Source organism: Myotis davidii, unplaced genomic scaffold (assembly GCF_000327345.1).
Source record: "Myotis davidii unplaced genomic scaffold, ASM32734v1 scaffold1580, whole genome shotgun sequence".
Classification (NCBI taxonomy): domain Eukaryota; kingdom Metazoa; phylum Chordata; class Mammalia; order Chiroptera; family Vespertilionidae; genus Myotis; species Myotis davidii.
Window position 1 is genome coordinate 527,809 of NW_006292244.1, and position 14,955 is coordinate 542,763.

The 14,955-nt window shown below is 53.6% G+C and overlaps 1 protein-coding gene across 1 annotated transcript in view; it reads right to left on the minus strand.

Moving 5' to 3' along the window:
• Positions 1-14,955, minus strand: part of SYK (spleen tyrosine kinase) — a 57,932-nt gene that overhangs the window by 19,565 nt on the left and 23,412 nt on the right. Inside the window, exons 3-6 of the mRNA XM_006765679.2 lie at positions 9,126-9,264; positions 5,784-5,865; positions 5,353-5,402; positions 3,926-3,994 (exon numbers count right to left, since the gene is read on the minus strand). Coding sequence (XP_006765742.1) covers positions 3,926-3,994; positions 5,353-5,402; positions 5,784-5,865; positions 9,126-9,264 — 340 coding nt within the window. The remainder of the gene's footprint in view (positions 1-3,925; positions 3,995-5,352; positions 5,403-5,783; positions 5,866-9,125; positions 9,265-14,955) is intronic.

Below are 14,955 nucleotides of genomic sequence, written 5' to 3' on the forward strand. Positions count from 1 at the left end.
TCCTTCTAAGGTTTTTGAATCGGGCAATAGCAGTGACCAAGATATAGACAGGCTTGTCACAATCGCAGCGGCAAAAAGAGCCAGCAGGGTTCAGGAGCACTGGCTGCCGGAAGCTGGCCCGGCTCTAGTCTCCCGTGGGAAGGCCGCAGCCCCAGAGGGGAGCAGGTCCCACAGCAGGTGGAGCCTCCCCGCCAGGGCATGGGTGAGGTGAAGTTTCCTTCAGATCCACGAAGACCCACCTGACCTTCACAATGAGCTCCCCTCGCCTTGGAAGCACAGGTATCAAATCTTGCCCTTTACTAGTAGAATGACACAAACCGCCCTTCTCAGGCCCGGCCCTGCCTGGCATGTCCAACCAGTACGACCTGAGAGCTGCTTTCTCTCCCCCTCCCTCAGCGGGACCCTAGCGGACTGGGTATTTAAATGTCTTAAATATTCCAACCATCGCTGTATGTGTTGGAATAAGACATGGAGAGTGGCCTGTAATCTGAAATTCTGGACACACTCCACGGCTGAGGTAAGTGGGACGTGCCTCTGGGTTGCGGAACTGAAACCCCGTCTTTGGTTCTGGGAGGAGGCTGCTCAGTCCAGTTCCTAAGGGAAGGAGCGGTGCTGTGTCTCCAGCGTAAGCACCCCGGTGCCAGGACCACCCGGAGGGTCATCACGGCCAGGCCCACCACGGGGCGGGCAGAGGGGAGTCACACCTGTGTTCTTCAGTTAAATCCTGTCCTATTTTAAAGTATTGACATGTTACTAACATCTAAAGAAATGTTTAAACTACATCTGCCCTTAAGTTTTTATTATAAACTTTAAGATTATTTGACTAATAATCATCTTCAAATCAAAATACACTTTTCATTAACTACACACATGCTAGATTTAATTTAAGCTTTAACATCCACCATTTTTTGTGCTTGAATTATTAAAAACTATTTATATGATCAAATTAACAAATTCAAGGAAGTTATTTACACTTCAGTTAAACAACTGAAATATTTGAAATAATTCCTTGTAGTCTTTCCTCATAACTGGTTAAATAATGGAAAATCCCCTTCTATTTGTGAAAACATAAATATTAGTTCTCCTAAAATATTTCTTATGAGCAATTAAAATGTTTTCAACCTATAGTTTAAATCTCACAATTCTTTTATCAATTAACTATTGATATTTTTGGCATCCATGAAAATTCAATGCACACTTCAAAGTTGTTATAAATTTAAATAAGCCCCCTTTTTGGCCAAAAAAAGTAGTTTCACAGTATTAATTGGAGTAATTATTTCCCAATATTTAATTCTTTTAAAAACTGATGAAGTAACTTTACTAGGTGCAAGTTTAGAATTGCACAACAGACCCTGGCTGGTTGGCTCAGTGGAAGGGTCCTGGGTCTGATTCCAGTCCAGGGCACATGCCTGGGTTGTGGGCTCGATCCCTGGTGGGGGCGTGCAGGAGGCAGCCGATCCATGATTCTCTCTCATCACGGATGTTTCTATCTCCCTCTCCCTTCCTCTCTGAAATCAATAAAAATATATTTTTAAAAAAGGAATGCACAACAGGGTGTACAATGAGAAGTGGGTCTCCTTGACACCATCTGCTACTCCCAAAGCAGCTACTTTCGGTATTCTTCCAGAATATTCTGTGCCATATCAGCACAAACATATGTGTATGATGTTGCTGTTTGCAATTAACATTGGATTTTGGAAACAATTTTAGATCTCAGCTGCCTCTCACAGTATGCATATTACTGTAAATGATTTTATGTATTTTCCATTGATAGACTTTTGAGTTATTTCCAGATTGTCAAGTATACCATGTTGCAATAAACACCTTCATATGAGTGCAAGGATATGTGTGTAAATGCTGAGAGATGAGAGCCTGCTTTTAGTTTTGATGGGTGTTGTGCAAATGCCTTCCTGAGAGGTTGTATCATTTCTCACTTCAAGCAAGTGTGAGGTGCTTATTTCCCACTCCTTTGCCCCACCCTGTCACCACGCTGTTTATCTGGATCAGTTCACAGGTGGACACGGAGGACTACAGGTCTAACTTGCATCTCATTATAAAATGGAACATCTTTGCCTGCGTTTAAGGGCTATATATGTTTGCTTCACTAAAATCAACCTACCGACATTCTCTGCCCAATCTCCTGTTAGTTAAAACTTTTGGTGATTTATTGACTCTCTGTATATTTTATGATAGTAATCTTGTGTGTCATTACTGACACTTACTCCCAGTTTATTATTTCTCTTTTGATGGTGTTATGATTCTTACCCATGATTCTTTATTTTTAGGTAGCCTTACTAATATTTCCTTCAACTTACATTAGACACGTCTCCTTAGTCTAAAGCTCTATTAAAACTTATTTTCTGGATTTTGCTTTAGTCTGTGTGAGTGAGCAGAGCGGCTTCCGCTGGGACCGATGGGTGGGGAGGCTTGCCCCTCGCGAAGCGGGCTCGGTGTCCTGCCTTTCTGGCTGTCAGCCTGGCTGAGTCGCCCGGCCTCCCACTGCTGGGGCAGATGTCAGTCATGTCCCTAATTAGCTTATTTAAATGGGAGAGCTTATTCTGGGGGCCTGGTTCAATCAGTCCAGGGGCCTTCGAGAGAGAAAGGTGAGGCGGGGCCACGACTGAGCCCTGGCTGTGGTGACAGCGTGTGTGCCCGAGCGGCTGTCTGGTCCTGCCCACCCCGTCCAGCGGCCTGCTTATCCAGCCCCTGCAACTGTGTACGGCTCAGCCTGGGGTTAATCGGCACATGTGTGTGGGGGTGCATCTGCATACAGATGTGTGCAGACACTAGGCATGTGCATGTGTGATTATGGAGATACCTATGTGTGTGTGAGGGTGTGTCTCTTTCACACGTAAGTCTTCGTGTGGTCACACGCCTCGGCTGAACTCTGGCCGATACGCCTGGAAGCACAAGCCAGGGTGAGCACAGAGTTGGGCCTGCAGTGACCGTGCTCCTCCTCCGGGGCTGCCCAGCTGGGCCGCTATGAAGCAAGTGGTGAATGAATAAGGTGGGAGGTGGAGGGGGTCCAGGTCGCCAGGGCTCCTGCAGGGCTGCCAGGTAGACCCTGTGAGTGGGGGTGGGGGGGGGAGGGGCCTTGGGCACACAGCGTGTCCTGCTGAGTCATCTGTCCCAGCAGCAGATGATGAACTCTGGTGTGGCTGCCACCCCATGGTGGACAGTCACGACTGGAACTGGATTTATAATCATAACATTGAAAGGTGATTCATGACTGTAAGGCACCCTGAGTCAGAGCACACTGGACACCAGCGTCACCTCGGCTGACGGGCGCCATCCTGGCACCCGAGGGGAGCCTCTCCGAGGAGAAGGGCGAACGCGCCGGGCCCAGGGCCAGGCGGGCCGGGAGGCGGAGCTGTGGAGAGGAGCCTGGGGTCAGGCAGTGCTGACCTCTCTCAGGCCAGAGCTCAGGCATGTCCTGGTCCCGGCCTGGAAATGGACACCGAATCGTGGGCAAAAGGAGCTGCGAGACGGTGTGCTCCCGAGGCCTGGCCCCAGCTCCTGGCATGGGCAGCCCTGCCTGTTACCCTGAGAGCGATGCGCCTCAGAGCGGGCATCTCCAGGGGCTGACCTACACTGACCGGGGCATTACCAGGATGTATTCTGCTCAGGTTATCACACTGCTTTCCCTCAAGCTCCCCCTACACTCCTGGCCGTGCGGTCACGCTGACACAGTGACTGCAAACACGCGTTAACAGTGGCAGCATGCACGCAGCGTGGCCAGGACCTGCATGGCAAGCACAGTGCGTCCCAGGTGGCTGCCCGTGAGAGCCACACTCGGCAAGAGACGAGGGCCAGCGCGGCAGGAGGGCGGAGGCGCACAGAGCGGGAAGCAGCACACACAGCGCGGTGCCCAGCGCGGGTCCCTCCGACCACTCAGCTGGGACGGCCAGCGGGGGGCGGTGAGTACCTTTCTGTGGCCGGGCTTGGGGAAGGAGTAGGACTTGATCCTTGAGATTATGCCTCCTGCTGTCCAAGTCTAGAAGCCGTAACAGCAGAGAGGAAGAGTCAGTGTTTGAGAAGACAAATGCGGTCTACGGTCCACAACATGCTCCTTTAACACGCTTTCTAACCACAGTGCCGGACCTCTGGGTTGTGCCCACGTGACTTGCTCTTAACCATTAGGAATTCTGCGAGGAGAGCTGGGCGCCCGAGCTAAGGACCTGGAAAATCACTTGGGGACTATTTTCCACAAAAGGCTCTCCGATTGGGGCTGTTGCATTAAACAGCCCGTGCCTCACAGAGTTGTTCAGCTGCAGCCGCAGGTAAATCACCCAAGAAAGTGAAGGCACACCTGCCAGCCCTGCGCGCCTCCCTGGGGGCGGCCCAGGAGTGTGGGCGGTCACGGGGGGACACGGGCTGTGCACCTTTCTTCTGTGCGCATCTCATCCGTCAATGACAAGTCGTCCCAAAGCCCTGGCTTCTGGAAGCCATTGGGTGACACGTGGCTAAACAGAGCGCTTGGGTTCTTTGAGTTCCAGAGCCATCCTCCCGGGAGGAAGGGGACTTGGCCTCACGGAGCGCACGGGGGTGGGCAGTGGACTGCCTGGCCAGGAGCCGCCGGAAAGGTGCGGTGTGGGGCGCACAGCTCGCAGTGGGGTGATTTTACACTTCCCAGGTGACACGGGGGGAACCAAAGGCGCACAGTGAGGCCCTCCAGAGGGAGCAGGAGCCAGTTCACGCGCTGAGTGTGAAACGGCGTGTCAGCTCCTCGCTGTTTGGAATTCACTCTCTTTGGGGGCGTCGGCCCATTTCGGGCAAACCCATGAGAAGTATGGACAGGCCACCTTCTCACCTCCTCCTGGCACGCAGGGAGGTAGGTTCTGGCCCAGTGCTGGCATCCCCGCTGCCCGGAGGCTCCTCACTGACCATCCAGCACTGCCCCTCGGCCTTCCTGCGGAGGTCCGGCAAGCAGCCTTGGGGCAGGGCCCGTCTCCCTAACCCTGTCCTGGCTGACTGAGCCCAGCGGATCGGCCCACAGCACACGGAGACGTCCTGTACCCCAGGCGTGCTCCGCCCACCGTGCACGTGGCCGTGCGGGTCCACAGACGGCTCAGGCTGAGCCGCACAACATGTTGCCTTTTCCCCAATCTGCCGGGAGGCATACTTCCAATTTAACGCTGGGTTTCATGGTCTTTTGCATACCTTAGGGAATGGAGAGGATTTACCCCCCAAAACATGGACTTGGCTAGCTTGGAACGGGGCTGATCTAGCTGACACCCGCAGTCCGTTTAGCGTAATGGACACAATGATGACCACTACTCCTTGAGCCCAAAGCGCCCTTCTGTACCTCCCCTACCCTGCTTCCCCGCCCGAGGTGTTTCCGGAAACACTCACCGCAGGGTTGGCGCCGGGGAGCTGCGGGCGGCCTCCAAAATTCACATTTCCTGGTGAGGAAGGGGATGGTTACTGCTCGCCCCGAAGCACCAGGACCCCCTCCGAGATCAGGCCTTGACCGCAAAGCGCGGCTGCTGGGGAGCATGGGCGTCTGCACACACTCCTCCTCATTACTATCTCCACTCCACTTCTCACCCCTGAAATTAGCACTAGTTTTTAAAAGTTAAAGGTATTGGCTATTTGTTTTGAATCAATGATATATGTAAAATTGGAGCAATCTGACATTTTTAATCAATCACTCAGTAAAAACAAGGCCTCATCCCACCTGAATTTGCAACAGGCGGAATCTGAAACATGGCTGGTGATTATGGCATTATTATTATTATTATCATTATCTAAAAGATGGAAATTCCAATGTCTTAGTCACTCACCCGTTTGCCCGCCGATTTTTTGACATGGAACTGTAAGGACTCGTAGCAAACCATCTGGTTTATAAGAATAGTGTTCGACCAGCTGGAAGGGAAGCGGTAAGGAGTGCAGTAAGGTGGCAGGAAAGGGAGTCGTACCTGGAGCAGCTAGCTCCCCTCTCGAACTTTAAAAGTGATTCAAAGACAACCCTTCACTTCCTTGGTGTGTCTGCCTGACCCTCCCCATGTCTCTCTCCTCCCACCTTCAGACTCAGGACAGATGTCCACAGGCCGTGTTCCCTTCGGGATCCTCTCTCTCTCTCTCTCTCTCTCTCTCTCTCTCTCTCAGCAAGTTGCATAACCAGGATTTGCTCGCATGCTCTACATCTGTGTGACGTTACGAACATAAACTCATAGCCAGTCAGTCCTCCAACAAGCGCCGCTTCGCCGGGCCCTGAGAGAGGACGGGTAAACGATGGTGGGTGGACACATATTTCCTGCCCTAAAGTGCTTCCTTTCTCGGTGGAGGGACAGAGAAATGGTGTGGAACGCTGTAACAGTGCCGGGGCCAAGACTGTGGAGGGACCAAGGCATTCTGCCCAAAAGTTTCAGAGAGAAGCATCACAGTACAGGTGACAGGAGCCGGGACATGGGGAAAGGTGGCCTTTCAAAAATAACCTTATATTCACAGGCCCTGGACATCTTTGGCTAATGGTTCCTGAAAACTACGATTATGAAGTCTAATTTCTACATTAAAAGTAAATTCATGCAAGTGGATTTATTTTTATCTTATCAAAACTATGCAGTAAGATACCCCTGAGCCCTGGCCATTGTGGCCCAGTGGGTTAAACATCATCCTGCACACCAAAAGGTTGGTGGTTTGATTCCAGGTCAGGGCACAGGCCTGGGTTGTGGGCTTGATCCAAGGGTGGGGGGTGGGTCGTACACAAGGCACAGATTGATGTTCTGCTCCCACATCAATGTTTCTCTCTCCCCCTTGCTCTCTCTCTAAAAATCAATAAAACGCTGTGGCCAGTTTGGCTCAGTGGATAGAGCATCGGCCTGCAGACTGAAAGGTCCCGGGTTCGATTCTGGTCAAGGGCATGTACCTTGGTTGCGGGCACATCCCCAATGGGAAGTGTGCAGGAGGTGGCTTATCAATGTTTCTCTCTCATCGATGTTTCTAACTCTCTATCTCTCTCCCTTCCTCTCTGTAAAAAAATCAATAAAATATATTTTTAAAAAATAAATAAAAATCAATAAAAAATCTTAAAGAAAAAGACAGTCCTTATATTTCAGCTTTTCTTTTCTCAACAGATATTTTCTCTTCAGACAACCTAAAATATTTAAATCTGATACCCCTTCCCTGTCTGTTTATTGGTACTTTTCCAGTCCTCAAACTTACCTACTTGTGTGAATGAATGTTTGTTGAATGAATATATTTTATCCTTCCAGGTGACATTCTTTTTTAAAATGTGAACTATTGTGGTAAGAACACAACATGAAATCTACCCTCTTAGCACATTTCAATCGGATGAGCCCTCACCTGCTGCTGGGAGGACCCCAGAGCGCCCCCTGTCTGTTAAGTGCAGTGGTGTGTTCTCAGGCCAAGAGTGTTGAAGTTCCTAAAACAAGGGAGACATCCTGCCATCTCTCCAGCGTTGCTGTTTTCAGACAATCTATTCTGCAAGGGACGCTGAGGGTAGGTGGACCCGTAGGGACTTCCCACTGGGCAGGGGCCTGCAAACGTGTTTTGTAGAGGGCGAGACAGTGATATTCTTGGGCTTTTCAGGCCACCTGCCATCTCTGTCACAATTTAAAACAATCCTGTAGGGGGTAAACGCCACTTTGATCAGGGACTGCACCAAGCCAGGCCGGGGCCAGATCCGGCTCCTGCTGCTGGCTCCTGCGCTGCAGGAGGGATGCTAGTGTAGGAATACCAACAGAAACAGCGCCGGCCGCCTGGGTGGGGCCAGGCACAGAGGCACCTTACATTGCTGTCCAGAAAAACCCATGGAGCCACACCTATAAAACTGAAAGGTAGTGCTAGCATTTTGGGTGTTCTTTCTTAGACACAGTGGCTAGAATAGACAATGGAAGACAGTAATTAGGTCGGAAGACTATACTGCGCCAGAGAAATCCATAAGCCGGGGACAACGTCTTGGGAAGAAAGTTTCCAATGAGGGGAGCTGTTCGGCACTGCGGCAGCAACAGACTCTGAAACTGAGGGGACACGCAGGGGACAACAGTCACACGCCCGAAACATCACATGGCTCTGGTGGGAAATTAATACTGCCAGGCAGAATTCCACTCATCTCTTTAATTTGCAGTGGACTACTTGATAGGCTAAATGCTCTTTCAAAGTGATACCATTAAAATAAAGCAAAGTCTTTGGCCAATAACAAGCCATATGCTAATGAGCTACAAACCAAAAGACAAGGTCAATGCCGTAAATGACGAGAATAGTGTCACATCCAGCATTTGGAAAAGAAGGGTTTCTCTTTCTAATCACAGCACAGGAGGCGGTGGTTACTGTAAGTGCTCTGAGGTCAGGAGGGTCCTGGTCTAGTGTTTAGAGGCAGGATTCTGAGTTGGGACCTCTGGTTGCTGTTACCACACGAGGCTCCTGGCCAGGCCCGGGAGCATCTGTTTGCTCACCTCCCTCACTCACAGGAGCTCACGCAGTTGCTGCTCCCGGGAGGCAGAGCCTGGCCTCTCGGTCTCCGCCCCAACATGCTTTGCTAAAATCACACGGCTGTGACTTAAAATAAAGGCAAGCTAGTTCCACCCATGGCAGCCCTGGAACACAGCGGCGAGCGTGGGTCAGTGCTCACTGCGCCTGAGCAACCCCCGCATGGCGAGCTGCTTAGGGCTGCCAGCAGTTGGCCAGGACTGAACTCGGCCGTGAGCGCGGACAGCCCGCCGGCGGTGGCCGGCACAGGGATGCTGCCTTGCTGTCCGATGCTTCATTTCAACGGAGGCTCATTTTGCAGCAAGAATGGCACTGACTTCTTATATTCAACTCGGCCTTTCCCAGCTCAAAACAAGTCTGATCGGCCACCTCCGTCCCTCCTCCCCACCAAGCACACTGTCTTTGTGTGTAAATGTCTTCACGGCTGTTTTCTCGCCCCAGTGCCTCCCAGCTCTGGGGGTTCCCAGTCCTGGCGGGGCCTGGAGAAGCTGCAGAACCTCTGGAGCTGCCTGATCCTCATGAGAACCCTAGACCAGTGCTGCCCAAACATGGGTGTTGGTACTCGGCCCCTGAGCTGGGAGCAGGCCCTGGCTGGGCCCGTCTCGGACAGGGACCCCCAGGGGCTTCCTCACAGACTCTGGGGCTGTTCCCTCACTGCCCGGATGGCCGTTTACCTGCCAGAGCGTATCAAACTTCTTCCCGTCGGGGATGGAGAGCTTCCCCGTCTTGTCCTTGTCGATGCGGTAGTGCAGCACTCTGCCCTCATGCAGCAGGCACAGGGCGTAGGACCCGTTGTTGTCCCGGGCCCTGATCCTGGAAGACAGGAAGAGCCAGTCACTCCTGAGCCCACCCCTGGCAGAAACAGTACCCCGGACCTGCTGCCGGCCACAGCGCCCCCACCTCAGAATCAAGGGCTTTGCCCACCGTGCCCAGGGAGACCCCCATGCAGCTCCGTGACACCAAGAGCTTATACGGCGAAGACGTCCCAGGGCCTGGGCGGGACTCCGCTGGCCATCAGAAGAGGCTGAGGGTCACCCGGGCGCAGAGCCACTCAGGCGCCAGCACTGAGACCCACAGGCCCGGAGGCGGGCGGGGCTGTGAGCCCTCCACCACCTCCTCTCTCTGCTGAGGGCAGAGGCCCAGCCACTGCTCCCACCAGCTGGGCACAGGCTGGGGTGATGCACACTTTTCTGGGAACTTCGGGACCACCCCAGGGTGGTTCACACTCTCCCTTCTTCAGGAGGAATTTCATGGTTGTTGCACAGGACGCAGTGAGAGGAACCCTGGGAGAAGGGAAGGTCACCGCTGTGGGTGGGAGTGACAGGCAAAATCAGGGACTGCCTTGTTCTGCTTCCACGTCCTGGTGGGGTCACTAGGTGACCCCTTCCCTTATCCAGTGCACGAGAGGGGGGCTTTTGCCCGCAGTGGAGAGAGCCCCCTGGGAAGGCCAGGCAAGGCTGCAGAGGAACGGAATGGGCGGGACCTCCCCAAATGAGCTGCTTAGCCACCTGGCTCTCAGCCCATTTTCCCCTTCTAACAACTGGAGCCTGTTGGACCATGAGAGCGGAGAGAGGGTGAGTCCAGACGTGCTAGAGAGCCGTGCAGCCCTGGCATTTCCTACAACGAGGGAACTGAGGCCCCAGATGCTCAGGGCCCAAATGCACTACATCCTGGGGAGAGCTCCAGTGTGCCCACTGCCTGGGTCTTCTATGTTTGGGGGACATTTGTGACGCCTCCTCCCAGCTGGGCTTTGGAAACAGACGGCCCTACTTTCCCGTTGTCGCTCCTATAGATTCTCCTCCAAAGCTGACCCAAGACTTGGGAGCTGAGCTGTGGTGTGTCGGGTGGAACTTGGTTAAAAAATAAAGCTCTCCAGTCCCGCTCAGCTGTGCCTGATGGATGGGCTCCCACCATGCCCGCAGCTCGGTGGCTGGTGCAGGTGGAGAGATAGCCTTTCCTGCCCCTTTGCCAGCCAGCACCCTGAGTGGGAGCTGCGCTTTCCAGCCACATGGCCCATGGAGGCCAGTTGGTTGCTGTCAAACTAAGAACCAACTACACAGTAAAGGCCAAACAGGCTTTTAAATGGGGAGAACCAAGCCTACTTCACAAGGGGCACACAGGACTAGCTATTTTTGTTTATTATATGTGCACTAGAGTCCTGGTGCACGAAATTCATGCACAAGAGGGGGGGGGTCCCTCAGCCCGGCCTGTACCCTCTCCAATCCAGGACCCCTCAGGGGATGTCTGACTGCCGGTTTAGGCCCAATCCCTAAACCAGCAGTCAGATATCCCTCTCCCAATCTGGGACCGCTGGCCCCTAACTGCTCGCCTGCCTGCCTGATAGCCCCGAACCACCTCTGCCTGCTGGCCTAATTGCCACTAACTGCTCCCCTGCTGGCCTGATCGCCCCTAATTACTCCCCTGCCTGCCTGATCACCCCTAATCACCTCTGCCTGCCAGACTGATCACCCCTAACAACTCTGCCTGCTGGCCTGAGTGCCCCCAATTGCCCCCCACTGCTGGCCTGATTGGCCCAACTGCCTCTCCTGCTGGCCTGCTTGTCTCCAACTGCCCCCCCTGCCAGCCTGCTCCGACAGCCTGGTAGCCTCTAACCTCCTCTGCTTCGGCCCTCGCCACTGTGGCTTTGTCCGAAAGGACATCCAGATGGATATCTGGAAGACGTTGGATCTAATTAGCATATTACCCTTTTATTAGTATAGACTAGAGGTCTGGTGCATGAAAATTCATGCACTCAGGGGCGAGAAGGTCCCTCAGCCCAGCCTGCACCCTTTTGCAGTCCAGGAGCCCTCGGGATATGTCTGACTGACAGCTTAGGTGGGGAGATCTAAGTTGCAGTCTGGTCTCTGTTTGTGGAAGGCAACTGCCAGGCCAATTGGGGGCCAGTGCCGCCAGGGAAAAGCCAGCCCCGCCTTCCATCACCCTACCACCACCACTGCTCGTTGCCACCACCCCTCCCAATTGCTGTCCCCTCCCTCTGCCTGCTGGCACCGCCTTGGCTGGCTTGGCACTGCCTGCTCGCCAGCCCTGCCCCCCACCAACCCATTGTTCTGCAATTTAGTCAATTTGCATATTAGGCTTTTATTATATAGGATTATACAACATAAGCTTTAAGGTAGAATTGCATTAGTAGAAAAGAAGACATTTCATTAAAAATGTATATTGGTTTGATATGATTCAAATCCACTTGTTTATGACAAAAATCAAGTCTTTAAGAATAGGATTGCTTGCCCTAGCTGGTGTGGCTAGAGCTTTGGCCTGTGGACTGAAGGGTCCCAGGTTCGATTCTGGTCAAGGGCACATGCCTGGGTTGCAGGCTCGATCTGCAGTAGGGCACGTGCAGGAGGCAGCTGATCAATGATTCTCTCTCATAACTGATGTTCCTATCTCTCTCCCTCTCCCTGCCTCTCTGAAATCAATAAATATCTATTTAAAAAAATTAAAGAATAAGATGGCTTTGCTATCGAAGCCAAGTAAGGGGTGTCATTCGTTGTCCCTGATGAAGTCTGAGCAGCTCAGTTGCTAAGCGACTTCGCTGGGTTCTTATCAAATCAAATCCATGGAGAAGCAACTAAGCCCACCATGCATTTAGGCTGTAAAGACCGAAAGTTGGGGAGGACAGAGGCTTCTGGGGTAGGAGACAGTGAGGGTCAGCGGCTGGGAGGCAGGGAAGATGTGGGAATGCCCAGTGCCTGGAAGCACTGGAGGGTCTGGGATATGCAAATCTGCTGGGGGTGGGGTCAGGCCCTGCACTCCAAGAGGTCAGGTCCTGAGGGAGGGCAGGGGTGCGGTTCCTGGGGATCCCCTTCCAGCAAGGCTCCTCCTCCTCCCCTTAACCCCCTAACCTGTCCATTTGGAAGAAGGGGGTGGGAAGCAGGTATGCCATGCCTGGGCAGGATGCCCTTCAGTCCTGGATCTCTCCAGGGCGGGGGAGAGGTGTTTGCATTGGTTTATTCGGTTCTTCTTACAGTTGAAGGGGGTGGCAGAGGAGTGTCCGCCAAACATGGTTTCCTTCTGCTTGCTCGCCCGAGCTGCCCCACATGATGCCTTTTCCCTTCCTTCCCGCTGCCCCAAGCTACTATGCATGAGATCACCAGGGATGAAACTGGGCCCCGTTGTATTGCCTGGAGATCTCGCTCCACAGGAACCTGCCTGATCCAGGGTGGGTTGGGGTCATTCACTGCGAGAAAGGCTCGATTTAAAGGAAGCCACAGCTTAGATAGGTGTTGGCTGAGCTGTTTGCAGAGGGTTTATCATCCCCTCTGGCTGTTTCCTTGGAAACCACAAACTCAAGACAAGAGGTCAGGTCCTGAGGGAGGGCAGGGGGGCGGTTCCTGGGGATCCCCTTCCAGCAAGGCTCCTCCTCCTCCCCTTAACCCCCTAACCTGTCCATTTGGAAGAAGGGGGTGGGAAGCAGGTATGCCATGCCTGGGCAGGATGCCCTTCAGTCCTGGATCTCTCCAGGGCGGGGGAGAGGTGTTTGCATTGGTTTATTCGGTTCTTCTTACAGTTGAAGGGGGTGGCAGAGGAGTGTCCGCCAAACATGGTTTCCTTCTGCTTGCTCGCCCGAGCTGCCCCACATGATTCCTTTTGCCTTCCTTCCCGCTGCCCCAAGCTACTATGCATGAGATCACCAGGGATGAAACTGGGCCCTACTATGCATGAGATCACCAGGGATGAAACTGGGCCCCGTTGTATTGCCTGGAGATCTCGCTCCACAGGAACCTGCCTGATCCAGGGAGGGTTGGGGTCATTCACTGCGAGAAAGGCTCGATTTAAAGGAAGCCACAGCTTAGATAGGTGTTGGCTGAGCTGTTTGCAGAGGGTTTATCATCCCCTCTGGCTGTTTCCTTGGAAACCACAAACTCAAGATAGCAGTGGAATGCTGCCCCCTTATCTGAAACCCTGATTCTCTAGGCCAGTGGCTTGGATGCCCCAGGCAAGTGTGGGATGGCCCTTTCTTACTGATATGATGGCACACAGCCACATTTTAGGTAGGCTAGGATTTGGGCTCCTACCCGGGGCCAGTGCAGGGGGGCGGGACGCAGCCTGCGGATCTGGTCATTATGTGACGGTGTCCCGGACAATGTGCATATTCCTCTATTATTAGTATAGATTAGTGTAAAGAAGCAGGAGAGCTGGGAGATTTAAGGAACTACAACTGCTAAGACTACTAGTAAGCGTTGAGAACATATGCGCAGTGTGAAAGCAGTGGGAGCACAGTGTCCATGGGCCACTCCCAACATCCCTGCCCTTTGACCTTGGCGTTCTGGGACAGTACACGGGCTCTGAGCTCTGGTCTCCAGGCTTATGCCCCATCTCCACCTTCCCTGGTGCCGTGATGGACACCCCCTTAAACTGAGACAGAGGATCACAGGTTGCCCAGGGACCTTGCTAGAGCTCTGGGAAATGCTGATTAAGACCACAATAAAGAAGTGGACCTAGGGCATGCCGTTCCAACAGGTGAACGCTCAAAGGCTTGAGCATTCTTGTGTTGCTGAGAATGGGGCCGCCAGCTCCTTCCTGTCCTGCTGGAGGGAGTGTGAATCTAGCCATTTTGGAAAACGATGGGAATTTTCTACTGAGATCGAACCTACTCATCCTGAGTCAGCATCCCTCCCGGGTCTGCACTCTGCACCCCGCAAGCACCCGCGGTCACCAGAGCTGCACTGTGCCCCAACGACAGAGGGAGCAGACACACGTGAGGCGCTCACACACAGACGCTCAGAGCAGAGCAGCAGGGCGAGCACGGCCGGCTTGGCTCGGCAAGGCCCTCCCGGCGCCACACGAACCACGCTCCCCACAGGCCCAGCAGGCGGCTTTGCTCAGAGAGCGCACTGGTCTCAGGTGGCAAAATGGAAATAAAAATGAAAAAAAGTGAAGCACAGGAAGAAGGCTGAAGGCCTGCTGGGCACCAGCCCCGGAAGTGGTGTCCTGGGTGGGGTGTGAGCAGGACCTGTGTGATGAGGTGCTTCTGTCCTGCCTCAGATTGCTGGCTCAGTGATGACTCGCAAAAGCTCTCAGAGGGGCCACGCTCCTGGCGTCACTTCATTGTCAAACAGGATGAAAGCTGTGCAGGGGGAGTGGGTGCTTTCTGCCTGTGGACAGCGGCTGCTGGGAGGCATCACCTCCTGAGGCTCCGCAGGGCACAGGGCCGAGGACGGCCTCGCCCAAGCTCCAGCCACTCTGCCTGTGCCGGGCCCAGGACACAGGACCACAGCCTGGAGCAGCTGTGAAGACCAGGCCGGCGTGGCCGAGCAGCCTGAGGGCCCGCAGCTGGCAGGAAGCGAGGGCACAGAAGGGAAACCCACAGGCCCAACAGCTGGGGGTGGCGCAGACCAGAGGCTGGTAACATTAACGGCCAGAACGGTGAGGTGCCTGCTGCGGGGCAGGTCCTGGCTGTTTTAATCGGAAAGACAGGCAACACTGGCTCAGAAGTTGTGTGGCAGCTCTCCGTGGGCCCCTGCTCCTCCGGGGAGGGCGCTG